This window comes from Rhineura floridana, chromosome 15 (assembly GCF_030035675.1).
Source record: "Rhineura floridana isolate rRhiFlo1 chromosome 15, rRhiFlo1.hap2, whole genome shotgun sequence".
Classification (NCBI taxonomy): Eukaryota; Metazoa; Chordata; class Lepidosauria; order Squamata; family Rhineuridae; genus Rhineura; species Rhineura floridana.
Genome location: NC_084494.1, coordinates 4087023 through 4114817, shown reverse-complemented (window position 1 = coordinate 4114817; position 27795 = coordinate 4087023). Strand labels below are relative to the sequence as shown.

Below are 27795 nucleotides of genomic sequence, written 5' to 3'. Positions count from 1 at the left end.
TTATTTATAAGGGTTACTAGCCATCAACAGATGTAGCTGTCACAAATTTATCTTCTGCTTCTCTCCAAACCATCTCAATGAGTGAACATCACTTCTTTCTGTGGCAGTGAATTTCCTCTTCTGGCAGTCATTTCCAAAAGCTAATTATGTGTTGTGTGAAGAGACCCTTCAAGCTTCCTTCCATCATGCTAAGCATCTTCTCCATTCCTGTGATGCACTGGCTCTACCTTGGTCCCTTTCTCCATCTCCTTACAGAGAGCCCCTCTGCTCCGGTCAATGTCACAGTCAAGCTCCTGAAGGCCAACTCAGCTGTCGTGACCTGGGACGTCTTGGAAGAAGAGGTGGTTATAGGATTTGCCATTTCCCAGCAGGTAGGTGTCCTGCCCTTGCTCAGCTTTGAGACATCCTTGTGTCTGCTGGGTCATTCGTGTTGCGCTGTGTGTAATTTGTGTGCTTAATTTCATTTAAAGCAGCACAACAGCAGCAGAGTAACAGCAGATGTTGAAATGCGAGTGCGGCCAGCGTGTGTGTGCATTTGCCTAAGAAAGCAGGCTTTTACCCTGCATCAGCATCACTGAGACTGGAGACTTAGTAAAATAAGAAAAGCTACTTTATTTATAGAAATACATTGTAGATAGAAAAGCAAACCTAGTTCTAACTAACTAACTAAGTTGGAGGCATAATGCCCAGGTGTAGGGGTTAGTCTCATAGCTTGGAGAGAGCAGAGACAAAAGGGATGTCTCCTCCCTCCCAGACAGTCGGAGAACAAAGGAAGGGAAAGGGCGGAAGGAGGAGAGGCAGGTAAGCGTCCCTAAAAATGTCACAGTCTAGCGACAGAAGGAAGTCAGTCAGAGCATCACAGGTAAAGGTAAACAAGCCTGTCCATCTGGAGGACCCTCTCTCTATCTCCCTTCTGGAGCATAAACAAAAGAACAAAACAGGAGTTGCTCTTGCCCCACTTCCAACAATTCAGATGTTACTGTTATCACCCGCATATAAAGGAGACACCCCCCCCCGAGCCCTCCCCCAGCACCATTTCCAGGGGTGTAGTGGTCCAGGGTCTCAGGGTGTCTTAGAACCCTTACTTTTGGGGAGCAGAGTCCCTGTGTCTCCAGTGTGAAGAAGGGGAATGTGTGAGCCGCTGAGAAGAGTCTTCTAACATGCTTCCTTGGCCTTTCCTGCTGTTTGGAGGCAATTGGAGTGAAAGGAGGTGAGTCAGCCACTGAGAAGACTCTCAATCCCCTTTTATGCTGATTGACTCCTAGGGACGTCTGTTATGGGAGAAGTTGCATGTGGGAAGAACTGAGGAGTGTGGAGATAACGGAAAGCAAGCCAGTGAGCGAGGGGTCATGGCTGTGAGGGGACCTGGCATGACTGTAACCTTGCAGTTTTGAATTTGTCACTACACTACTGATGAGCTCTGATCTGACTGATTCAAAAATCTCAAGTCGTTCAGTTTCCCACTGCCCAGCTACCCTCCCTTTGTTCCCTTCCATTCAGACATATTTTTGTTGTCACAATTTGAAAATCTTTGATGGCCAGTTCCCAGTAAAGATGACTTTATTTGGCATTCTTGATTATGACATTCAGATTAGATAAATTTCTCCTAATTTCCCAATTTACCCTAAATACAATTATGTAATCATAATTACCATTCCTTTGGATTAATTATTAAGATATTACATTCTCCAAACCCCATTTCTATTTGATTGTTGTAATGTAAGACCTTGTATTATGTGTTTTGTTTTTAAATTAAAAAGAAAAGAATTTAAAAATCTTTTAACACCTTGTCCTGTAAGTAAGATGAGTTATTTCAAAATTTGCATGTACAGGCAAACAACTGGGACAGACTTTGGTTTAAACTAAGGGACCCAATGCCTCTCGCTGGGCCTTTTGGACATGTGGGTGTTCTGCTTTCTTTCCCTGCAGAAGAAGGATGTCAGGATGCTGCGCTTCATCCAGGAGGTGAACACCACCACGCGTTCCTGCTCCCTCTGGGACCTGGAGGAGGACACGGAGTACATTGTGCATGTGCAGTCCATCAGCATCCAAGGCCAGAGTCCAGCTAGCGAGCCGGTCCACTTCAAGACCCCCCGGGAAGCTGAGAAGCTGGCTTCCAAAAACAAAGGCAAGTAGGAAGGAGGCTGTGGGTCCCAGGTAGGTAGAAAAGTAGCACTGTTTGCAGGAGAGCGGTGAGGTGGGGCTGTTTTAGGGGGCCGGATAACTGGCAAAGGGGCCCAACTGAGTCATTGCTGCTGTCTAGATGCACCCAGGATGGTCAGAGCCAGCATGAGAGAATTTGACCTCTTGCAGGCCATGAAGACTGTCCACTGCTGGGGCCTCTCCCAAGGGCCTCCAAAACTTGGAGCAGGCACAGCTGGACAAATAAGAATCCCCACTTCAGCACAGCCTGGAATGAAAGGCCTCAGCTGGGTCTGTCCATGCAACATCTACTGTTGGATGCCACCCTTTCCCCGGGCGGAATATGTCAGCCGTGCACTGTGACTTCCCCAATGCTTAGCACGCCTCTTGGATTTGTAGCCGGAGCCTGGAACAAAAGGTTGATCCGCTGTGCTTGGATTTGGGGCTCTGCATTGTGCGGGGCTGGGTGAAAGGCCTGGGGAGGCACCCCCCCATAACACTCACAATGAGAGCACCCTTTCCAAGCTTGCAAACAGCAATTTGGGAAAATGGCAGGGTGGGGGAAAGCAAGGGGATATGAAGGGGGGGAGGAGGAAGCTGACCAAGTGCCTAGCAAAGCAGGCAGGCCTCCTGTGCAGAGGAGAACTGGCCAGTTGTGGCTCATCACATGTCAGAAAAGCTGCACATGCTGGAATTCTGGGCTGGCCCACATTTAAAGTGCATGACTCCCCCCCCCCCAAATAATGGGAACTGTAGTTTGTTAAAGGAGCTTGGGAGTGGTTGCTCTTCGAGGGGAAAGCCACAGTTCCTGGACTTTGGAGGAAGGAGTCATGTGCTTTAAATGGGTATTGGATGTGCTTTAAAGGTATGGTGTGGATCTGCCCTCCCTAGATTGTATCCACTTGACCCTTTGAAATGAAAGAATATGACTGACTTAGGGACGTTAATTTCAGTGGGTCTGCACTGAGTAAATCCGAGTTCCATAGAAGAGTCCCTCTTCTCTGCTGCCATCTTGGAGAGGCTGACCATTTCGGCATCACCCAGAAAGAGGACACAGATTTGCATAAAATTTGCATGCATTGATTTATACGTGCAGATGCAAATTTAGAAATTTATCTACTTTAAATAGAAAGACCTTATCACAGGTGCCTTGTTGAGTCTGGCTGCTTAGTCTGTGTGTCCAGGTGCTCACTGTGGATGAAAAACCTCAAGCCCCCCTTGAAAATCTTCTTAGGGTTCTTTTTCTTTAAAGCAGACAGCTCTTCAGACAGAGGGCTCCTACCAGGCTCTCCTGTGGCCATGTCTCTGGGATCGCATCACTCTCCACGATGCCATCAAACACATCAGAGGATTTACAGAATTCTCCTAGGCTATCTGTACCTGGGGCCTTCCTATTTTTTAACTATTGGATTCTGTCAGACATGCCTCCGATGCTACCATTAGAAGTCCTGTTGCCAGCCTTCCTTGTTAGGTGGGGCAACCACATTTCTAGGCAGAGCATTTGAGGAGGGGAGGCACATGGTACCAGTCAGTCACCCCCTGCCTACTGGTAGAGGCAGTGACCTTCCATGCAGGGTGTATGTTAACTTATATCATGAGCTATGTAAAGGTCAAGTTAACAGAAGATTTAGGGTGAACTAAATTCAGGAATTAAATGACTGACATATATTTCCTTCATAAGAAAAAAGGAAATGCTGAGCATTTAGTGAACAAGGGGTTATTAAAAGGTGTAAAACAAACAAAATAGTTTGTGCTATAACTAAGAAGTTAAAAACTAGTGTGGTGCTGGGAATACTCTAATCATTCATACATCTGGAACTATTCTTGTCAGAAATTACATCTTTCACTGTTCTTCAGCTATGAATGAAGTTTAATCTGTTAAGCATTGTCTTACCCTTTTTGAGAGATTCCCCAGGAATACTCAAAAACTTGACTTTGCCTATAGCTACAGTCCTCTTTTACCTGTGGTCTGTCCCTATGTTCTGATTCTTCATGAACTGCTTTGGTAACAACAGCGAGCTCCTGAGCTTGGCTTTAATGGCTTTAGGGAAGGGCAGAGAGAAAATGAATACTTTAGGATGTGTTTGTTAATTCCTCCTTGAGGGTCCCTCCTTCTAGTCTTGCTCCTGACCTTTAGATGGTCCTTCCTGTTGGACAATCAAGGGAAAACATTTAAACTGATTGCTATATAAAGTCTAGTTAAATGACTGGAAAGTGGAAAGTAACTGGATTTTTTTTACTGGTTACTGGGTAGATGTTTCTGCCTAGAAACCCTGAAAAAGCCTCATGCTGAGCTGCACACATTGGAAAAATAAGAAGTTAGGTCTGAGTTACAGCCTAGGTGTCCAGCCAGTCACCTATCTGTAGTGTGCACAGTAGTGTTTCTGTTCCTCTAGGGCTGTTTTCATCCTTTGCCACAAAGAAAAAAGAAGAAAAAATAGCCACTGTGATTGTGAGTATAGTGAGTGTTTTAAAAGAATAAAGAGGGTAGATTTTTTTCCAGATCAACTTAAATCTCTTTATTTCACCCTTTAGCAATAAACACCCAATCCTGCTGCACTCATCATAACGATTGCAGAATAAACAAACTCTTACTTCTTTACTGCAGGCAAAGAAATATAGGCATACCCCGCTTAAAGTCGCTTCACTTAAAGTCGCCTCGCTAAAGTACATGCTCCATACTCCACCATACCCCCACTTTAACGTACGTGCTTCGCAATAACAGACACTTAATGGCATGACGCCGCTGCCATCTAGTGGCGATTGCCATGCAGTACATGCATAGATAATTGCTTCACTTTAAGTACATTTTCACTTTACGTACACGCTCTGGTCCCATTGCGTATGTTAAAGCGGGGTATGCCTGTATGCTTCTTTATTGCTGGCTGGCTAGAAAACACAACTAAAACTGAAACTGAAAAGCAGAGCAAAGGAAAATCCAATCCAACTGTAGCCCATAATACAAATTTCTAATATTTAATTCTTCAATGGTCTCCCCCCCCCCCAGGATCTTTTAAGTAATTATAGGGTAATTGTGATCATGAACAAAAATGCTCCTGTTCTTAAAACAAGCTGTCATTCTTTAAATAGAGGCTGCCAATTGTTGGTCATGTCACAAATTAAAATGACAATTTTCCAAAAAAAAACCCTAGGGAGGGCCAAGGACAGCTCGAGGGTGGGCAGTGCACCCACCCAATAGATCAACAAGGATTTCTTACTCCCTATTTTTTAGTGATTATTCTGCTGAAATGAAGAAATAAAAAAGAGGGGTGGGTGGAACCAGGAGTGGATTTTGTGTGAAAGAACCTTGAACCCAGTTTCAAGTACAGGTACTCCAAATGAATTCTTGGGTTCAGAATTTTTTAACTCTAGATTTATGTCTTTTGCATCTTGTCAAGAACTGCTGCCAGTTCACACCAGGACTCAATTCCCAAGCTCAGGGCACTTGATCCTGACACAGTATAACCCTTGCCTCCCTTACCAGGTCTGAGTAAACCAACAACAATCCTGCAAAGTAGGTAGACTACTACCACCCATTAAACTTGGTCACCCACTCTGGGCAAAGGAGAATCCCAAAGTGCCAGAAATAGACCTGCCAAGGATTCCAACAGACAAGAGCCAAGAATGCACTCTTTGTCTTGGAGCCTTAAGGCAACATACCAAACTACTGTATATGGTAGTCTGTGGCTAATTGGCCAAGGTGCTGGATTCAGAGCCAATTTCCCCCTGAAATGAACACACACTGGTAAATAAGAGATAGCTATATTAAAATAAAATATGTGCAAAAATACAGCAACAAAATATTTTTTTAAACCAAACACCCCATGGATTAGATAAAATACAAAAGGCAGAGAGTTCAAGTCGCAAGTAAAAAATAACAAAGCTGTCTAGCTTAATCTATGCTCACACAATATAGGTAAACCAGCAGAACAACCATGGTTCCACATTTCCCCAGAGATGTATAGACTGGGTAGCTGATGGAAGATGGAACCCCAACATCAGGTAGCACCAAAGAATATTGGGAAAACAGCAACCGAAGGTCTTATGGGGAAAGGTTCTATTCTTATGGGGAAAAGCCCAGCAACAGCCAGGATTCATTAGCCAATCAGGGGGCTTTCTGATGATGAAATGTTCTGGAGCTTTCGGGGAGCAGCTCGTTTTTTTTAATTTAACATGGAAATTGCCCCCCTTGTCTGGAAGAGTAAAAATAGTTTTTTTGATATAGAAATGGTATGAGAGAATCTGGCAAACAGAGTTCTTGTGGAAAAGCTAATTCAACAATACATATTGGCTTGGAGCAAAATTAATCAGAAACCTGTCCACATTTATTTATTTATTTATTATTTGATTTATATCTCACCCTTCCTCCCAGCAGGAGCATCATTTAGCTGTTAATCCCTTCCCCCTATTTGAGTTAGTCCAGAGCAGTCTACGCCTGCACGTATTTGAATTTGTATGTGAGGAGCAACTTTGCTCTTTTGAGATTGATGCTGTTTGAGGATAACCATGTGAACTATGCAAATTAACTGGGAACACAAACAGCTGCAAACACACAGTAAATTCCAGAGTAGACCAGGACCCCTTTTAAGATAAGCGGTTCCCATTTTTTTTATTTGTCAGCTCTCAACATGTCCCCAGATCTCACAGTACTCGCAGTGATCTTTTTGGAGAGGCTTTCTCCTTTATGCCCACATGCTGCATTGCATGTATCCTCATGCCAATGGATCTTAGACAAGATGTGGCTGTAACACCAGTAATTCACAGTCATCTTTGTTTCAAGTTCAATTTACTATTTCTTTTGTTATGTAGAATGATTTTTTTTTAATAGGGAACTTCCCAATAGAGGACTGTTCTCTAAACAGTGCCTGAAATAGAATATCCTTTTCTGTAAAGTATGGCACATTGACCATCCTAATCCTGGCCACCCTACAGAGGGAGAAAATGAAAATGGGAAAAGGGGGCAGGAAAGTTGGCTTGGGGATACCAAGCAGGAAAAGATAGGATCCACCAAGCATCTCAGTCTTTCACAGCAATAAATAAACTCTTTTTCCAGCAGTATTTCTTAGACACAGAAGCAGGGGCGCTGTCAAGAGCTTGGTTTATTTGTAAAAGGAGCTGGTTCTTGTTCAAGCTCAACATGTCCAAAAAGGAACTAATTCCAGGTCATGTTTTCCCTTTACAAAAGGAACTAGTTCAGGTCACATTCAGTTCACGGGTCAATTGAAGTTCATCCAAATGATCCTCAGGCAATTTTCAGAATGTTACAAGCTGATGTATAAAATATACTTGAGAAGACTAAGAAAATATCAGAATACACACACAGTAGAATGGGGATTATTCCCCCAACAATTATGATATTTAAGGTTAAAGGCCCAAAGAATCCATAATGTAAAAAACACACATAAGAAAATGAACTAGCAACCGTTCAAAGTTCTACCCTAAAATGAGCATAATTTATGATCAGTTCACCTGGCAATTATGGGAATTACCTTCAGGTATAGCTGAGACAGTTTTGACCTTATTTAGGGAACTTTTTAAAATTGTACTAGTTTATTCCAAGCACTGGGTACTTTTACACCAGGCCCTAAATCTGCCCCTCCTTTTTAAAACTTTAAAAAAAGATACCCTTGGCTTACAAGGTGACTTTCCCTTTCAAAGTTAGCCTAAATGTAAATGTGTCTCATGGGACTGTTTCCCAAGTCTGTTTCCCTAGGGCCTAGTAGCAATGCCCCTCCAGAGAGGCAAAATATTTTGCTGCCTGTGATGGGCCTGCTCCAGCATGATTAGTTCTCCATGCAAGTTGAGAATCCATCCAAGAATCCTTTGCAATGCCAAAATACAGCGTTCACTGACCTGGTGCCCTCCTGATGTTGGAGACTACACCTCCCATCACCCTGCGTACTCCAAAAGAGCTGGACAGCACCAGGTTGGTGGCTAATATAAATAATAAATATAGTTCTGAAGAAAAAAGTTTTTCCCCATTTTTTAATGTTTCGTGCAGAGAATTCATTCAAGAAGCATCTACAATGCCATAGTCCAGCCTTTGCCAACCTGGTGCCTCCAGATGATGGACTGCATTGCTGGCTGAAGCTGATGGAATGTGTAGTCCCAAACCCCTTGTTGAACCTTGTTGAAGGTTGCCATCGGAGATTCTAAGGTCCATTGGGCCCTCACACCCAGGGACACTGTGGCGATTCACATGATGACTCTGCCCAGTTTAGGGTAAGAACAATTTATGATTGTAGGTTGGAAATGGAGCTAAACTTTGCTGTCTTTCTCTCTCGCCCGACCTGTGCAGATGAGGTGACAATGAAGGAGATGGGAGAGAAAAACCAGCAGCTGCGAGCCGGAGAGATTCTCATCATTGTGGTGGTCTTGTTCATGTGGGCAGGTCGGTAGAAGTCCCCGCATGCATGGAGAAGGCAAGACCGCTTGTCTTGGGCTTTCCAGCAGAGAATTTGGTTGTGCTCAAACATCCTGACATGTGCACAGGCAGACATGATTCATACTTACACAATGTCTGAGGTCTCTTTTGGTCTTCTGAGGGATTCTCCCTTCCTCTTGAATTCCAAGGCACAAGAAAGTGTCATTAGTCCAGGCACATGGTCACCATGCCTGCTTAAAAGTTTTGCTCTATAGTCAGGCCTGTGTGCATGCCAGAATTCTGTGGGAGCACAAAAAAACACAAGGTGAGGTGTTAGCTGCAGAATTAAACTTCGTGAATGCAGCCTTCATTTTGCAAAAAAGGCAAGCCTTTATAACTGCAAATATTTGCTTGGAAGTGTGGGTGCACTGCATGCTGAAAGTCTCAGAAGTCAGAGGGGAGGGATTTCACCCAGCTGTTAGCGAGGGGTTTCCTCCTGCTACTCTAGCAATGAAATAAAAGGAAGATGGAAGCAATACACTGAAGACCTCTATAATAGAGATGCCAGGATGACAGATTTATTCACGGAGGAACCAGATGATGAAGAACCAGAAATTTTAGAATGTGAGGTGAAAACTGCTCTTAAAATACTTGGAAGAAACAAATCACCAGGAATAGATGGCATACCAATAGAGTTGTTACAAGCTACTGAGATTGAATCAGTCCAAATTTTGACTAAAATCTGTCAAGTAATATGGAAAACTAAACAATGGCCCACAGACTGGAAGCGTTCCATATACATCCCAATTCCAAAGAAAGGGGATCCCAGGGAATGCAGTAACTATCGAACTATTGCCTTAATATCCCATGCAAGTAAAGTAATGCTCAAGATTCTACAACAAAGGCTGTTGCCATATATAGAGCGAGAAATGCCAGACGTCCAAGCTGGATTTAGAAAGGGAAGAGGCACCAGAGATCATATCGCAAACATACATTGGATAATGGAACGGACCAAGGAATTTCAGAAGAAAATCACCCTGTGCTTTATAGACTACAGCAAAGCCTTTGACTGTGTAGATCATGAAAAACTATGGAATGCTTTAAAAGAAATGGGGGTGCCACAGCATCTGATTGTCCTGATGTGCAACCTATACTCTGCACAAGAGGCTACTGTAAGGACAAAATATGGAGAAACCAATTGGTTCCCCATCGGAAAGGGTGTGAGACAGGGGTGTATTTTATCACCCTATTTATTTAATCTATATGCAGAACATATCATACGGAAAGCAGGATTGGACCAAGAAGAAGGAGGTGTGAAAATTGGAGGGAGAAATATCAATAATTTAAGATATGCAGATGATACCATACTACTAGTAGAAACCAGTAATGATTTGAAACAAATGCTGATGAAAGTTAAAGAGGAAAGCACAAAAGCAGGACTACAGCTGAACATCAAAAAGACTAAGGTAATGACAACAGAAGATTTATGCAACCTTACAGTTGACAATGAGGACATAGAACTTGTCAAGGATTATCAATATCTCAGTACAGTCATTAACCAAAATGGAGACAATAGTCAAGAAATCAGAAGAAGGCTAGGACTGGGGAGGGCAGCTGTGAGAGAACTAGAAAGGGTCCTCAAATGTAAAGATGTACCACTGAACACTAAAGTCAGGATCATTCAGACCGTGGTATTTCTGATCTCTATGTATGGATGTGAAAGTTGGACAGTGAAAAAAGCTGATAAGAGAAAAATCAACGCATTTGAAATGTTGTGTTGGAAAAGAGCTTTGCGCATACTATTTACTGCAAAAAAGACAAATAATTGGGTGTTAGAACAAATCAAACCAGAACTATCACTAGAAGCTAAGATGATGAAACTGAGGTTATCATACTTTGGACACATAATGAGAAGACATGATTCACTAGAAAAGACAATAATGCTGGGAAAAACAGAAGGAAGTAGAAAAAGAGGAAGGCCAAACAAGAGATGGATTGATTCCATAAAGGAAGCCACAGACCTGAACTTACAAGATCTGAACAGGGTGTTTCATGACAAATGCTCTTGGAGGTAACTGATTCATAGGGTCGTCATAAGTCGTAGTTGACTTGGAGGCACATAACAACAACAACACTCTAGCAAACGAGAATTAATTGTATATAAATTTTGCAAAAGCCAAAATATTATGCACATTTGCTCAGTGTGTAGTGTTCATCATAGCTATATAGCTCCATCTATGGACCTGAGGTGCTTTCCAAACACAAGAGGTCCCTGCCCCAACAGGTTTACGATCTGAAACTGAACACAGGTCAGACAGTAGAGAAAGGGTGATGGAAATTTGCAGCTATTTCATTTAAATGTGCTACAATGAAGCATGGAGATGATTATAAGGTACCATTCTTGGTGTAGTTTACAAAGAAGGTTGGGTTATACCTTTCCAGATTTTTGTTGTGTTTTCAATTATCCAGCTTGTTTCTTAGGTTAGAAAGTGAAATAAATGAGCACAAACCACTCACCTCCCCACATAGTCCCAACTGCCACATCTCTTTTACCCTTATTTGCCCATCACCCACTAGTCCAGAATTTTCACCACATGCCTTGCCTGAAAGTCCAAGAATGCAAAGCTCACAAAATCAAGGGTAAATTCCCATCCTCTGTCTCTCTAGCAGCCCACTCCTGGTTCTTTGTATTATTATTTTTTACTAGAACCCATTTCTACCCGTTAAAATAATAGAGTTGTTTAACTAATAAATGGCCTGAAGCATCAGAGCATAAACCAGCAGGATGGCAATTAACCAGAAAACACAGGGTGGGGGAAACGAAGAGAAAACTTCTATAATCAAAATTGGTCCCTCTGCAATGTCGGTGTGGTCATCCAAGTAGTGCCAAGGGGTGATCAGGTGATGGGAAACCAAGGACCCAATCTGTCGGGAGCTGCTCTGAATATGCAGACACGCTCACCCACCCACATAACTAAGGCCTGCTGTTGGAATCAAAATTAGCCCACAAGAATGTAATTTGTTGGGGTTTTCTTTTTAAACCTCTTAAGAGATATCTGTGCTCCTGCATAATTGAACTGAATATGGTCTAAAGTGCAAGGGGGGGACTGGCAAAATAAATTGTGCCAGTTTATAGTCTCCATAAATATTCAAGCCCCTTCTGCACTAGTGCAGCGGCAAATTCCAAAGTGCAGGGTCACTTCATGATAATCACAGGGGGCCCTCTCACAGCCATGCCCCCTTTACCACTTTTTATTTATTTATTTATTTTATTTATTTAATTTAATTTATATACCGCCCTAAGCCTGAAGGCTCTCTGGGCGGTGTACAAAAAGATAAAAACAAGCAATATATAAATACAATAAATACAATAAATCAAAAAACAAAACAAACAAATAATAAAGAAACCAAACAACATCCAGAATACAAAATAATAATGAAAATACTATTAAAACACACTTTAAAATGCCTGGGAGTATAAAAAGGTTTTCACCTGGCGCCGAAAAGATAGTAGCGTCGGCGCCAGGCGCACCTCATCGGGGAGGTCGTTCCACAGTTCAGGGGCCACCACGGAAAAGGCCCTGGTTCTAGTCACCACCCTCCGAGCTTCTCAATGGGATGGCACCCGGAGGAGGGCCTTAGATGTTGAGCGCAGTGTCCGGGTAGGTTCATATTGGGAGAGGCGCTCCACCAGGTATTGCGGTCCCATGCCGTGTAGGGCTTTGTAGGTCAAAACCAGCACTTTGAATCTAGCCTGGAAACAAATAGGAAGCCAGTGCAGACGAGCCAGAACAGGTGTTATATGAGCGGACCTTCTGGTCCGCGTCAGCAGTCTGGCCGCTGCATTCTGGACTAGCTGTAGTTTCTGAACAGTCTTCAAGGGCAGCCCAACGTTCCTTCAAGGGGAGTGTAACCGCATCAAGAACAGGATGAACATCCTCCAGCGTCTCGGTCTTGTCTGGATTGAGCTTCAGTCTGTTAGCCCCCATCCAGTCCATTATCGCGGCCAGGCAACGGTTTAGCACGTTAACAGCCTCACCTGAAGAGGATGAAAAGGAGAAATAGAGTTGCGTGTCATCAGCATACTGATGACAACGCACCCCAAAACTCCTGATGACCGCACCCAGCGGCTTCATGTAGATGTTAAAAAGCATGGGGGACAGTACCGATCCCTGCAGGACTCCACAATGGAGAGTCCAGGGTGTCGAGCAATGTTCCCCAAGCACTACCTTCTGGTGGCGACCCACCAAGTAGGAGCGGAGCCACTGCCAAGCAGTACCCCCAACTCCCAACTCTGTGAGTCTTCCCAGAAGGATACCATGGTCGATGGTATCAAAAGCAGCTGAGAGATCAAGGAGAATCAACAGAGTCACACTCCCCCTGTCCCTCTCCCGACAAAGGTCATCATACAGGGCGACCAAGGCTGTTTCGGTGCCAAAACCGGGCCTAAAACCGGATTGAAATGGATCAAGATAATCAGTGTCATCCAAGAGCCCCTGGAGCTGGCCGGCAACCACCCGTTCCAGCACCTTTCCCTTGACTTCTTTGCTCTCCGTGTTGTTTCTGAGTCCATACACTGCAACATCCCTAGGAGCCAATCAGCATGAAAAAGGAGGTGGTGTGTGAGCTAGTGGGAGGAGTCTTCTCAGTGGCTGACCTCCTTTCACTCTGCTTCAATCAGCACAAAAGGACGCTTACCAGTTGCCAACACAAACCCCTTCTATGATTGGCTCATACATTTGGACCTGGCTGGGACCCTGCTCTCAAAAAAGAAAGGGGTCTACAATCCCCCACAGTGGTGGATGACTGCACCCCTTGCCCTTCTGCTATAATTTTGCAAGCCTTCCAGTGAACTGTTGTCTGTGTGAGTCATTTGTAAACAGACTAGACAATTTAATCCTGCCTTGAACTCATATCCTCACATTATTATGCTCTATAAACCCAGATGTGAGGTGGTGAGGAAGTCTGCTCTTTCTGTACATGCCCAAAGACTTTTTTTTTTGTCATCTATCTTCTTCTGTCTGTATGTACTACTTTGTATATTTAGGGTATTTCTCACAAATATTGCCAGAGTCAAATTAGAGTAGTGTCTAAGAGCACGTCCAGACTGTCACTATTTTCACAAGAGGGATTCAATCACATCCAGGCAAATTCAGGCTGAGCTACCTGATTCCTAAGAAACAAATTCACTTTCCCCCAAAATCAGACTTTTTGTGCTAAGCACTGAGAAAATGCACTGGAAAGTGTGGAATAACAATTAGAATCATAGAGTTGGAAGGGCCATCCAGTCCAACCCCCTGCTCAATGCAGGAATCCGGCTTAAAGCATCCTAGACAGGTGGCTGTCCAGCTGCCTACTGAATGCCTCCAGTGGTGAGAGAGCCCACCACCTCCCTAGGTTATTGGTTTCATTGTCGTATTGTTCTAACAGGATTTTTTTCCTGATGTTCAGTTGAAATCTGGCTTCCACTACCTTGAGCCTATTATTCTATGTCCTGCACACTGGGATGATTGAGAAGAGATCCTGGCTTCTGTATGACAACTTTTCAAGTACTTGAAGAGTGCAATCATATCTCCCCTCGGTCTTCTCTTCTCAAGGCTAAACAGGCCCTGTTCTTTCAATCTCTCCTCATACGGCTTTGTTTCCAGTCCCCTGAACTTGTTGCCCTCCTCTGAACCTGTCCAGTTTGTCTGCATCCCTCTTAAAGTGTGGTGTCCAGAACTGGACGCAGTACTCAAGATGAGGCCTAACAAGTGTCGAATAGAGGGGAACTAGTACTTCACACAATTTGGAAAATATACTTCTTTTAATGCCACCTAAAATAGTATTTGTTTGTTTATTTATTTATTAAAATTACATCCTGCCCTTACACCTAGAAGGAGCCCAGGGCGGCAAACAAAACACTAAAAACTCTCTAAAACATCTTAAAAGTATATTCAGCTTGTGATCAACAAAAATTCCAAGATCATTCTTGCATGTAGCATTGCTGTGTCAGGTATTGCCCATCTTTTGCATTTGGTTTCTTTTTCATAGGTGTAGAACTTTGAACTTATCCCTCTTAAATTTCCTTCTATTGTTTTCAGCCCAATGCACCAGCCTATCAAGATCCCTTTGAATTTTGTTTCTGTCTTCCAGGGTACTAGCTAACCCTCCTAATTTTGTATCATCTGCAAAGTTGATGTGTTTCCAGGACCTCCTTATACAAGTCATTAATAAAAATGTTGAAGAGCATTGGGTGCAGGACTGAGCACTGCTGCACCCCACTTGTTACCTCCCCCCAGTTTGAGAAGGAGCCTTTGAATAGAATTCTGTAGTCACCTGTGGATCCATCTGATAGTTATTCCATCCAGCCCACATTTAGCTAACTTGCTAATCAGAAAATCATGGGGCATTTTATCAAAAGCTTTGCTGAAGTCAAGATATATTATGTCCACAGCATTCTCTCAGTCTACCAGGGTGGATACCTGATCAAAAAATGAGAAAAGATTAGTCTGGCAGGATTTCTTCTTGACAAATCCATGTTGGCTTTTAGTATTCACAGCATTGTTTTCAAGATGCTTACAAACTGACTGCATTATAACCTGCTCCAGAATTTTCCCAGGGGTTCATGTCAGGATGACTGATTTGTAGTTCCCAGGTTTCTCCTTTTTGCCATTTTTGAAGATAGGGGACAACATCATCCCTCCCACAGTCATTCAGGATTTCACCCTACAACTTGCTTGATGCAATGTTGTCTTAATCTCTCTGCAAACAAATCAGGCTGAATGCTCATCAAACAGGTGATCTTGGAACCAACCTTAGTGAGCAAGCTATGAATCTGGAATTCCCCAATGTAAAGATGGAAGATCAACAACAATAATAAAGCAAAAAGACATGGCCCCAAAAGAAAAGAGACTGGGAGGGAGGAGGAAGAAAGCAAACTCAGTTGAGAAAATTCTTATAACAACCAGCTGAAATGGAATAGAGGAAAGTAGAACTGCTGAGGGGGGGGTCCTTCTAACCCCCCCCCCCAGTTGCAGCTTGGTGGGTTGGACACTGCTGGATGACAGTACAGAGAAGAGAAATCTGATCTCTTTCCTGCCTCTGTACACAATACAATTAGAGAAGATGCTTTGAACACAGAAAAGTATTATATAGACGTTATAAATGTAATGAGAGTATTCTTATGTAGTATTCATTATGAATAGGGTTTTCATGAGGCTGAGAGGCAGTGACTGGCCCAAGGTCACCCAGCGCGCTTCATGGCTGCGTGGGGATTCGAACCCTGATGGGAAAATGCATTTGAAAGTGTGGGACACGATGTTACGTAACCTCCACAAGGAAATCCGAATTAATGTTAAATAAATGGGGTTTTACATAACCTGTCTGCACACAAATCAAGATGCTCAATAAACAGGTCATCTGGAAGCAACCAGTGCCTCACACTGGGACCTGGGAGACCAGGGTTCAAATCCCTGCTGAGCCATGAAGCTCACTTGGTCACCTTGGGCCTAACCTACCGCAGGGGGTATTGTGAGGATAAAATTGAGAGCCATGTGTCTACCACCTTGAGCTCCTTGGAGGAAAGGTTACCTGCACCTGCTCAGCCAAGTCATTAATTAAAATGATGGAGAGCAATGGATATGAATGTAATAAATAAATATTATCATCCTCATACAGAGATAAGCTAGCCACATAGTGAGCTTGTGGCAGATGAATTTAGACCCAACAAAGCTCCCACTGCAGCACAGGATCTCAGCTCTCAGCTCGCTTCACCTGTTCCTGGCATTTGAAAGATGCTCCTTGTCATGGCAAGCTGGGACCTGCCAAGCATGAGCTAACAGGAAATGCTGCTTGGATTTGTCTGCTTTCTGTGCTCAGCCCCATCCACTAGAGCTGCTTCTGCTCCTTCGACAGTATTAAACATTTATGAAAGCATAAAAGCTCTCCTGGTTTGCAATTGCTTTAGCTAGCAAGCTAGGAAAGAAGGGTCCTTTCAGGGGAAAGAAGCATGCCAGCAAATCAACGCCAAACTGTATGATTTACACCCTTCTCTGGGGACAAAATTCTCCCCTCCCTTCTATTCTAGTCTCCCAGCCAACTCTCTGAATTATTTTAGACAATATGTACACAGATTTATTCATGTTCATGTAAGTGTCACCGCCTGAGTGACAAACTATGGGGCTGAGATAAAAATTTTCCTTCCGTTGTATGGAACAAAGTTGTTGAACAGCCAACCCTACCTTTACAAACAGATATGTGTGTGCTTCCTACAATTACTTATTGACAACAAACATAAAACTGATGTGGGCCTGTATTTCAATTATTTTAATTGTCTTCGGTGGCTGTAGTTTTAGACAATGGACAAAACAGCAAGTAGTGAGGCAGGCCTTCGATCTCCGGGGCTTCACATATACAGAGGCGGAGGGCCAAAGGAGTGCAGGAGTATCTACCGTTAATAAAAGCTGTTAGCATAGTTTGGAAACGAAGGACCATGAAATCATGCCTAAGTTTTGAAAAGGTAAGCACTGACAAATGATGATCACATTTATTATAGGACGTTGGCCCTAATGTCCTGTAGGACCCTGCAGAGTTGTGTAGCAGAACGGAGAGTTTTGAGCGAGCTTCTGTGTGTGTGTTTGAATCTTTGCTAGGATTCTACCTTCCCTGCAAATTAGTCAGACAGAGGCTTTAAGCTTTAAATAAGAAATAACTACTTTATTCTGGAAGTACATACTTGATAGGAAAGAGTTCTAGATCTAGCTAACTAGCTATGCTGGAGCAACAAGCACTGGTCCCAGTACTCGCCCTCATGCTGGTGGAGAGGGAGAGACAAAGGAAAGATGCCTGCTCCCCTCTTGAGAGAAAGAACACAACTGGAAGGCGGGAAGGAACTGAGATCAACATCCTTTTTGCATATCAGTCTAGCAGGAAGGAAGAGACAGCAGGAGATCAAAGGAAAGGTATAGCCTAGCAACCAAGAGGTCTCCTCTCTACCTACGCCTTTAGCCCCATGCAGCCTCAACCCACAAGTTGGAGTTGAACCACATATATTTATAGTCTGTACCATTATGAAATTTTTGAATTAATAATAGCTTGTCTATCTAAAAATACACTATGCCTAGAATTATCTTCATAAAGCCTTTTAGCTATGTCAGAGAATGCTTCAACTGAAGCAAATTGTGATACCTTACTGTCCAAGAATTGCACTTCAGCAACTGGTTGTAACACAACTTGGGAAAAAGCCTGGCTGAAGTTTCTAATAAAGTTCTGCAAATTAATCAAGGCGCAGTGGGCACAGGCTCCAATGTAGAGAGAAGCCTTTGGCTTTTAGCCTCCCTGAGATTATCATATATCTGACTTCCCTGAGAAGTCATATATCTAAGGCTCACTCCTCCATGCCTACCAACCCCCACATATTGGGATTTCTAAAGAAGAGGGTGTAACTTCCACCCTGCTTGGCTCACCGCCCCCCCAATCCAGAGCTCACAGACTTCTGCATGAATTTCACTGGAAGGAACAAATCTTTTGGAGACAGAGGGAAACACAGTGGAAAGGTGGGGCAGAGGGGAAACCACTTTTGCAGGGATGTGTGGAAATCCCCTCTGTGAATGAGAACCCCTACAGTAGCCTTCCCTAGTTGTAGACTACAACCCCCATCAGCCCCATCATCCTATGACTGTTGTGGCTGGGGCTGAAGGGAGTTGTAGTCCAAAATATCTGGAGGGCAACAGGTTGGGGAAGCCTGTTCCACACCCTGAGCTGAGTTGTGGGGCTGATTAAGGGGCCATGTTAACAATCCTCCAAACACCATTCCTCAAAGAGGGAAAAAAAACCCAACACCACAGTCTGGTTAGTTAAAGACACAAGCTGACATTTCTCATTTCATCATGCCTTCTTTTTGGTGGTGGTGGGCAGGGATGGGTCCATTGCACTGCTGCCCCATCCTGCCACAGTCGCAACTTTGTGTTTGCTGCATGTGGGGAGAAAATTTGCCTAGTCAAGCACATTAAAGTAAGAGGCTGCAGTGGGAAATGATGTCTCCTTCATTTGTCACCATTGCCCAGCCTTGATTCTAAGACAAAGGAATTTTTCACTGTCCTTCTCCTTCCTATCACCCTTGCTTGTGTTTGACTAGGCAACCATCTGTTTTTTCCTTGCAAGCAGACAGGCCTGCCTTCTAGCCCTTTGCACAAGTGAGGCTTCAAAATGGCTTTGCTTAAAGCAGCATTAAGTAACCACTGAAGTCAGCCCGCCAGCCCACCCCCTGACATACCATCCCACCTGGAGTACCATTTAGTTTCAGGCCACCTGCAATTATTCCTCCAGAGAATACAGTATACATCTGTGGCAGCCAGTGAGGTGCCCTCCAGATGTTGTTGGACTACAACTCCCATCAGCCTCAGACAGCATGGCCTATAGTCAGGGATGGATCAGAATTATAGCCCAGCAGCACAATATAGCCTATATCAATGGACAACTCACTGGTCCTACACATCAAGTAACCATAGTGATAAGACACCAGATATTAGATATTTAGAGAATCTTCACTGTGTTATCCTTGTGGCAATGAAGCCTCTGACATGATTGGCTGAGCTAGAGAGACAGCATGGAATGTTCATCAACATCCCAGCTAGTTAGGGAAGAAAATCTGTCAGAATGTTTGCTGTCCAGATCCTGAGGGAAAGTAAAAATGTCATTTGTGTTGGAATCAAAATATCTCACAGGCCTTAAAGACAGTTGTAGTAGCTTTGTAGGGTAAACTGAGATCCATACAAAAGGGAAACTATGGTACTGGTAGCCTAGAGGCAAGGTGTCTGAAGGAAGTGGGCAGAGACGAGATTGAGATTTGGGGACCCAAGAGGAAGATCAGAGGTGGAGGCTTTAGGACAAAAACAACTAAGGCACCCAAGTGACACAGGGAGGGCAATTATTAGGTGGGTCAGAGGTGAGAGTCTCAGTCATGGCTGGATGTCAGATACTGGGTTGGGCCATGGTGATGAGTTGCTCAGACTGCTGTGTTATGAAGGGACCTTGAACTTCCTCATGAGCATAGCTCACTAGAAATCCAAGTTCCCCTATTAAGAGAGCAGCAGGTTCTTTGGCTGGAGTTACTCGCACGTCGCCCCCCAGAGCATGTATAATTTTACCCTTAACCCAATGACACATACACAGAAAGTAAAATAAAGAGTGGTTTTATTAAGAGAAGAAACAAGGGAAAATATTGCAGTTTACAATTACAGTTAACAATGAGCAGCTTTCTAACTATTATTCATTCATTCAGCAACACTGGATAGACTAAAGCAAAGAGACTAAACTTATGCACACTTTCACATCAAACTCACCCACACAGAAGTGAAAAAGGAAAGAAAGAGGCCCAGAAGTTGCATATACCTTTCCTGGAGAGTTGCTGCAAGACTAAGGCTGAGAGAGAGACTTTTGTGTCTAGCCCAATGAGCCAAAGCTCCGCCCTTTGTAACCAGCGCCAGATTTGAAAGTTCTCACCCCAAATCCTTTGCTCTGAAATTGTCCCAAAGGTGCTAGCGTGGCGTTGGTAAGAAAAACAGCTGTTGAGCCCCCCTGAAGGAGGAATTGCCCACCCCTTCTCACTCCTCAAGTTTTATACCTTTTCCTAACTAAACTGACCCCAATGTAAACCCAACGTAAATGTCTCCAGGAAGATGTGGACGTGACAAATAAGAACAGTGAAAGAATTTAGGATCATCAGTCCAGGAATTTGTTGTGTTTCCAGAAACCATTCCTTCAGGGATTCCCAGATAATGACTGCAATCTCCTACCTGTCAACTCCTTTAAGATTATCATAACGGTTATGCAGACCATTTCCCAGTTTGAAAGGAGCTATTCTGTCTCCTCCTAAAGGTTTTAAACATTTCCTTTGTTTGAAAGGAGCGCCTGTTCTTACTGGGTGACATTCCCCAAATTTCCATATAAGTCAGGAAGTCTATCCCTTCAGGTTTGCAAGATATGTACTCAGAGGGCACAGAGGGGCTGTCTCCCAGGAATCCTTGCTATTGCCGGCTTTCCAAACTCTGGTTCACTGAGATGAATCAAAGATTAAAAATCCTCAATATTTGATTCCTCATTACAGCTGCCTGGAGCCTCCCCAGTGGTTTGCAAGGTCAGCTGACATCCTCAGACAGGCTGACAGTGCTGACAGCGCTCAGGCCTTTACTGCAGTCTTGAGGGTGCGCTTGCCGTTTGGATCCTTGTCTGACTGGCCCAGAGTGCTGGTGGCACAGTAGTTAGGGCACCATTGGATGCCCTGGTCTGAAACCTTGGTGTCTTGCAGGAAGCCAATGAACTTGGGGTAGGGGAGAGTATGCAGCAGGTGGAAAAGCTAGGAACCCTGAATGGTGGACGCATGAAGGAAGGAGGCTTCAAGGAGAAGGTAGGGCTGAAGAAATGTCATTTGGACCAAGAGGGGCTGGAAAGACATGGTCAGGCAAAAGATGTGCAGAGGGCTATGGGCCAGAGATCCAATGGGCCATAAGAGTGTTCAGTCTGGGACTGACTAGGCTGTTATTCAAAGGATTGAACAGAATCCATTTTGCCAGATGTAAATCCCAGTGTCTCTTCTCATTTTGAGCAGGCAATGTCTGGGAACGACGGAGGCCAATGAGCAGATGTTCATTCATCTAGTTCATTCGTAGGGTGCTCCTAGTACAACTTTGCCAATCTATTGCCTTTCACATGTTTTGGACCTATCAGTCCAATTTTTCTACAAAAGTTTGTTCAAGCACAAATGCAAAGAATTAATCTTGCTTCTCTGCAACCTTCTTATCCTGCTTTAGCACACTTTTGACTCCCTTCTTTTGCAAGGGTCCAACCGCCTCCCTAGATGGTCTCCTCCTTTGAATGTATTTAATTTTTTGTTGTTGGTTTTTGTTTTTAGTGATGCGATCCTCAAAACATGTTTTAGCATCCCTTGTTGCCTTCTTGCATTTCTTTTGCCAAAGTTTGTGTTCCTTTTTATTCTCCTCATTCACGCAAGACTTCCATTTTTTGAAGGTAGCCTTCTTTAATAGTTTGACTCTGCCTGTTAACCATGCTAGCATCCTCTGGGCTCACGTGGTACCTTTCCTGATCTGTGGCATACACTCCACTTGAGCTTCTAATACTGTGTTTTACAAGATTCTGTCTTTCAACTTTCTTTTTACCAATCCCCTCATTTGGGAGATGTTTCCTTTTTTGAAGCCAAGAAACTTCCTAACTGTTAGAGCCATACAACAATGGAAACCATTACCTGGAGAGGTAGTGGGCTCTCCTACACTGGAGGCATTGAAGAGGCAGCTGGACAGCCATCTGTTGGGAATGCTTTGATTTCGATTCCTGCAGAGCAGAGGTTGGACTTGAGGCCTTATAGGCCCCTTCCAACTCTACTATACTATGATTCTAAGCCCGACGTGACTGTGTCGGATTTTCCTGGTAATTGGCCTTTACATGTATATTTTATTTAATTGCGCTATGGTCGCTACTCCCAATCAGTTTGACAACACTTAACATGTCACACCAGGTCCTGGGAGCAATTTAAGACTAAGACCATTGTCCCTCTGGTTGGTTCCATGACCAACTGTCATAGTCATTTAAGGTGTCTAGAAATTTTACTTTGTTGTGACTGGAACACATATGTAGCCAGGCCTTGCCAGGATAGTTGAAGCCACCCACTACTACATTTCCTAGTTTGGATGCTTCCTCAATTTCATTTTTCATCACAAGATCTCCCTGAGCATTTTGATCAGGGGTACCATGGAATGTCCCCAGTACTAAATTACTTTTGGAGCCTGGTATCACCACCCACAAATATTTGGGGTTTTTTTTTTCTAGCTTGGTGGATTCAATGCCCTCTTTCATGTATAGAGCAACACCGCCTCCAATACATCCTTCCCTGTCCTTCTGATATAGTTTATTTCTAGGAATATCCATGTCCCACTGGTTTCTCTGTTCTTACCAGGTTGTGCTCACTACAGTATATCCTCTAAGACCAAGCACTCCAGTTCTCCCATCTTGGCTCAGAGTCTCCTAGCATTAGCATATAAACTCTTGTATATAGGGTCTCTCTTTCAGTGTCTTTGGTACTTTTGGCTTGGCCTGTGGTACTTTGTCTTCTCTGAAATGCTATCCTGTGCCCCTGCGCTCACAATGCCTAGTTCTGTTTATTACTTATTATTTTAAATTATTTTATTTATTAGATATTTGCCCTGCCCTTTCCTGTAGGAGCCCAGGGTGGCAAATAAAAGGACTAAAAACACTTTAACACATCATAAAAACAGAATTTAAAACATAGTAAAACTTAAAGATAAAATATATCTTTAAAAACATATGAAAACATTTATTTTTTAAAAAAGAAGGAAAACCTTTAAAAAAGCAATTCCAACACAGACGCAGACTGGGATAAGGTCTTGTTGAAAGAGGAAGGTCTTCAGTAGGCACCGGAAAGATAACAGAGATGGCCCCTATTCAAGGCCTATCCCAATTAAGTTTTCATAATTTTTGTTTTGTTTTTATCACAGGTGGGAGATTTGTTCTGAACTGGAACCTCCTCAGCTCCTGTCAGCTTTCCCCCCTCAATCACTTTAAAAACTGCTCTGCCACCCTTTTGATTTTAAGTGCCAGCAGTCTGGTTCCATCGTGGTTCCAGTGGAGCCCATCCCTTTTGTACAGGCCCGGCTTGTCCCAAAATGTTCCCAGTGCTTAGCAAATCGAAACCCCTCTCAACACCACAGTCTCATCTTCACATTTATTTATTTATTTATTATACTTGTATACCGCCCCATAGCCGAAGCTCTCTGGGCGGTTTACAGTAACTAAAAACAAATACAATTTAAGATACATATTTTAAAAAACAATTTAAAACACAATTTAAAAATTTAAAACAATATAAAAGACATGCTAAAATGCCTGGGAGAAGAGGAAAGTCTTGACCTGGCGCCGAAAAGATAACAGTGTTGGCGCCAGGTGCACCTCGTCAAGGAGATCATTCCATAATTTGGGGGCCACCACTGAGAAGGCCCTCTCCCTTGTTGCCATTCTCCGAGCTTCCCTCGGAGTAGGCACCCGGAGGAGGGCCTTTGATCTTGAACATAGCGTACGGGTGGGTTCGTATCAGGAGAGGCATTCCATCAGGTATTGTGGTCCCAACCCATGTAAGGCTTTATAGGTCAAAACCAGCACCTTGAATCGAGCTCAGAAACATACAGGCAGCCAGTGCAAGCAGGCCAGAATCGGTTTTATATGTTCGGACCGTCTGGTCCCTGTTACCAATCTGGCCGCTGCATTTTGCACAAGCTGCAGTTTCTGAACCGTCTTCAAAGGCAGCCCCATGTAGAGTGCATTGCAGTAATCTAATTTAGAGGTTACCAGAGCATGGACAACTGAAGCCAGGTTATTCCTGTCCAGATAGGGACGTAGTTGGGCCACCAACCGAAGCTGGTAGAAGGCACTCCATGCCACTGAGGCTACCTGAGCCTCAAGTGACAGAGATGATTCTAGGACAACCCCCAAGCTACAAACCTGCTCCTTCAGGGGGACTACATTGAGACTACAAAGTGCACCTGTCTAGCTGGCCTTGTGCGTGGAACTAGTAGCATTTCAGAGGAAGCTGCCTTGGAGGTCCTGGCTTTCAGCATCCTACCTGGCAATCTAAATTTTGCTTCCAGGACCTCACGACTACATTTCCCCAAGTCATTGATGTCAGTGTGTACCACGACCCCAGCACCATCTAGCAAGCTATCTGGACTACAGGCGACATCCACAACCTTCGCACCAGGAAGGCAAATCATCTTACAGTCTGCACGCCCACCACACACCCAACACATTCCTAATGATTGAATCACCCACTGCCAGGATTCCTCAACTCTTCAGAGAAGTACCCTCGGCACAAGAGGATATGTACTTTCCTGTAAGGAATGGGTCCCTTCTAAGGGATCATTTCTCTCTTCCTCAAAGTGATGTTCTGTTTCCCCAAAGTTCTCATTCTTCATGGTAGCAGGAGAATTATCATCTTGGAAGTGGGATGCAGCTATAATGTTCCCCAAGGCTTCATCCACAATCCTCTCAGCTTCTCCAAGTCAGCCACCTTGGCCTCAAGGAAATGAATTTGTTCCTGGAGAGCCAGGAGCTCTTTGCCCCAAGGGCAAACCCACGACAGCTATGTGGCCTGGCCTCCTCACCCTGTTGCCAAACTCACCTTGATGCTTTGCATTACCAACTGGGGGCTCTCTCTATTCACTCTGTCCATATCAGTTATGATTTTATAACACTTCTATCATATCTGTCCCAATTATTTTGTTTGTGATATAAACATTTGAATAAATATCAATAATAGACCTTGACATAAAACCGATATTCTGAAAAAGTGTATATAGTCTAAACTGGCCTTTGCCAATCTGACCCCCTCCAGCTGTTTTGGACTACAATTCCCATCAGACCCAGCATCATATGGCTGTGCTAACTGCAGCTGATGGGAGTTGTAGTACAAAATAGCCAGAGGGCACCAGGCTGAGGAAGGCTGGTCTGTGTTTTGAGTGAGGAGACAACTAAAGGAATGTGAGAGACCAGGAGAATTGGGAGGGACACGCACAAATCCAGGCACATGAGTTAAGGTTTCCTGTCAGTTTGTGGGGGTCAGACAAAAGCTGCCTCTCCTCTTCTCGGTGTCAGTTGCGTTCACCTCCCATGCGGACCCTGTCGATTTTGGGGTTGGCTGTGGGAACAAATGGTCCGTGGTGTTGGTTCCTGGTTGCCCTTTTGGAAAGCTGTTCCATCTGTGAGGCCTGTGATGTTTTTTTCTTCCCCGCAGGGGTGATTGCCCTGTTCTGCAGGCAATACGACATCATCAAAGACAATGAACCAAATAACAACAAGGAGAAAGCCAAGAGCACCTCAGAAAACAGCACCCCCGAACACCAGAGTGGGGGCCTCTTGCGTAGCAAGGTGAGAGAGAGACCAGGGGGTGAGGGAGCAGCTTGGGAAGGCGGCCAGCCCCTCCAGATGCAGCCTTGCGCTTGACTGAAGCGGAAAATCCAGGTTGTACCTATGGCCCTCTATGTGGTATCCATAGGCACCCCAGACAACCCCTTTGGTGCTTGTCAAGGTCGCCTGGGGAGGGCTGCTTAGTTGGGGGGGGGTCTCCTGCTTTTTTGTCTCTGTTTTATTTGTTTGGGGCAGTGGTTGTTTGACTGTTTTGGAGGTGGGGTTCTGAGCATCCTTAGGTTTTCTTTTGTGAAAGGGGTATTTTCTGGTGCCTATGAAAGTTTCTTAGATTTCCAGCTGTGTTTCCCATCCAAAAACATTGGGCACCTAATAATTGCAAGGTTGTCAGAAATGGGATCTTTCAACCATCAAATGCTTGAGTAAAGAGGAATGTCTTTAAGTTCCTTCTGAAAGTTATAATAATGAGACAGACACACCTCACCAGTAGGGATGGCAACATCTCTCCGTTTCAGCTCTCTCAGTTTCTCATTATTCTAATCTTATATTCAGTTCTCCATATTTCTGAAGCAATTTGCAATTAAAAAAAATCCTCACAGAAATTCTCCAGCATTTTAGTGAGAATTTCTCCTGCTAAATACATTTTTGAATGCAAAGTTCACATATAAAGCAAGAAGATAGTTGTCAGCAAACGGCATCTCAGGATCTTGAAACAACTGGCAAAACAAAACATTCCACAATCCTGGTTTCTTCTCTAGGGCAAGATTCAGAAACTTTGGTTTGGCTCATACAGTCCTGCCTTTTCTTGTAAGACGAGTCGTCTGGATTGCCACACTTTGATTTGCCTAGGAATAAACCAAACTGATGAAAAGAGTGGAAAAAATAAAAGAAGAAACCAAAGCAAGAAAAAAGGAAGCAAAAGAAGATAAGAATATAAAAGAGAAAATAATTATATGACATTTCTATGACAGTAAGAGATCCTTTTGAGATAGAATGAGAAAGAATGATGGGAAAAATAAAAATAAATGAGCAAAATAACAAAAAAGGAGCACAATGACAATAATACATGGATATAAGATAGTAAACATACTGTAAATATGAGATATGAGAGCTTAGGATAAGAAGATCCCAGGTAAATATTGCAAGTGAACGTTGATTCAGTCTTTTTAAATTGTGATGAACATGTTAAAATTCACATAAGCATGGACAGAATGCCTTTAACTTGCTACCCCCTTCATTTACTCTCGCTTGAGCGTTGCTTGAAAAAAGGTGAGAGTCTAACCACACCCTCTTTCAACACAGGCAGCTTTTGCTGCCAAAACCTTTGAACAAATGACGTATCTCACTCACCCTCCTCTAACAAAGAGGGTCCATTTCCCCCCCCCCGAAAGATGTTTCACCATGTATTTAAAATACAGCTTTAATGGAAATTCTGTGGGACTTCAGGGTTAAGGGAAGGAGGGAGGGAGGGGTGGTTATTTATTTATTTAATTAATTAAACCCACAAATTAAATTTTATATTGTTATTAATAAAGTTTCATTTTATGGCCATTTAATTTCATTTTAAGTGCATATTATGACAATTGAACAAATATATACATGGAACATAAGTACACAGACACATGAACATAGGTAGACCAAATTACCATAATATTTTAACTCAATTCACATTTCAATTTATAGCTTAATCAATTTTTCCAATTTTGAACTTTCTCCCCTTGTTAAATTTTCCTATGTCCTTTGAAATCATCAAGGTAACAATGTCCTTGAGCAAAACTTTCCCCAGTTTGTTATATTTTGATATCTGAGCTTCTTTCCCCAGGGGATTTTGGGTGCCTTCCACAACACCCCACTGCCTCAGAAATTGTATAGGCAGAGCCAATCCAGCAAAACTTATTTTAATAAACACTAAATTTTATATTTTACTAAACAATATACAAACACCTTGACTATGTGCACATTATGTATATTTAATTTAGACAGTTAATTTTTCCTTTTTCTCCCCACACCCTGATAATTACCCCTACTTTGATTGTATCTCTAAAATCTTCCAACCTAAAAAATATTGCCTCTGAAAGAAAATTAATCCCTACATGTCTCCCTAACTCGATTTTTTTTCTGATCCTGTTTTCCAACACAGGATTAATTATATTAATTAAAGTATAACTTAGAAGAGAAGCAACCTAATGATAAATTTAAATTATATGCTATCAAGCAGGTGAATTTGAAAAATGGATTATGGATAACCGTGGGATAATCTAATGTTTCATATTTCAGGTACTTCAATAATTTATAATTCCTCTACATTCAAATGCACCATCCTTGTACTTCGGACAATACACATTTTTATCACCTGTGCT

The 27795-nt window shown here is 43.2% G+C and overlaps 1 protein-coding gene across 2 annotated transcripts; it reads left to right on the top strand.

Moving 5' to 3' along the window:
- Positions 1–1944: 1944 nt before the first annotated feature.
- Positions 1945–27795, top strand: FNDC5 (fibronectin type III domain containing 5). 2 transcript variants are annotated; one of them, XM_061597035.1, is made up of 4 exons: positions 1945–2128; positions 8441–8533; positions 25305–25438; positions 27713–27795. In XM_061597035.1, exons 1-4 carry the CDS (start codon positions 1945–1947, stop codon positions 27722–27724), a joined length of 423 nt encoding a protein of 140 aa, XP_061453019.1. In that variant the 3' UTR covers positions 27725–27795. The 2 variants fall into 2 exon arrangements, 1 of the variants encoding a protein (XP_061453019.1); XR_009759160.1 differs by lacking the exons at positions 1945–2128; positions 8441–8533; positions 27713–27795 and adding exons at positions 20005–20039; positions 20796–20894 and having other exon boundaries at positions 25305–25388.

Excerpts from the sequence above, each read along its gene's own strand:
- FNDC5 (XM_061597035.1), top strand. The coding sequence starts at position 1,945 with ATGCTGCGCTTCATCCAGGAGGTGAACACCACCACGCGTTCCTGCTCC. Across the intron at positions 2,129-8,440 it reads GCTGGCTTCCAAAAACAAAG|ATGAGGTGACAATGAAGGAG; the intron begins GCAAGTAGGAAG and ends CGACCTGTGCAG. Across the intron at positions 8,534-25,304 it reads GGTCTTGTTCATGTGGGCAG|GGGTGATTGCCCTGTTCTGC; the intron begins GTCGGTAGAAGT and ends TCTTCCCCGCAG.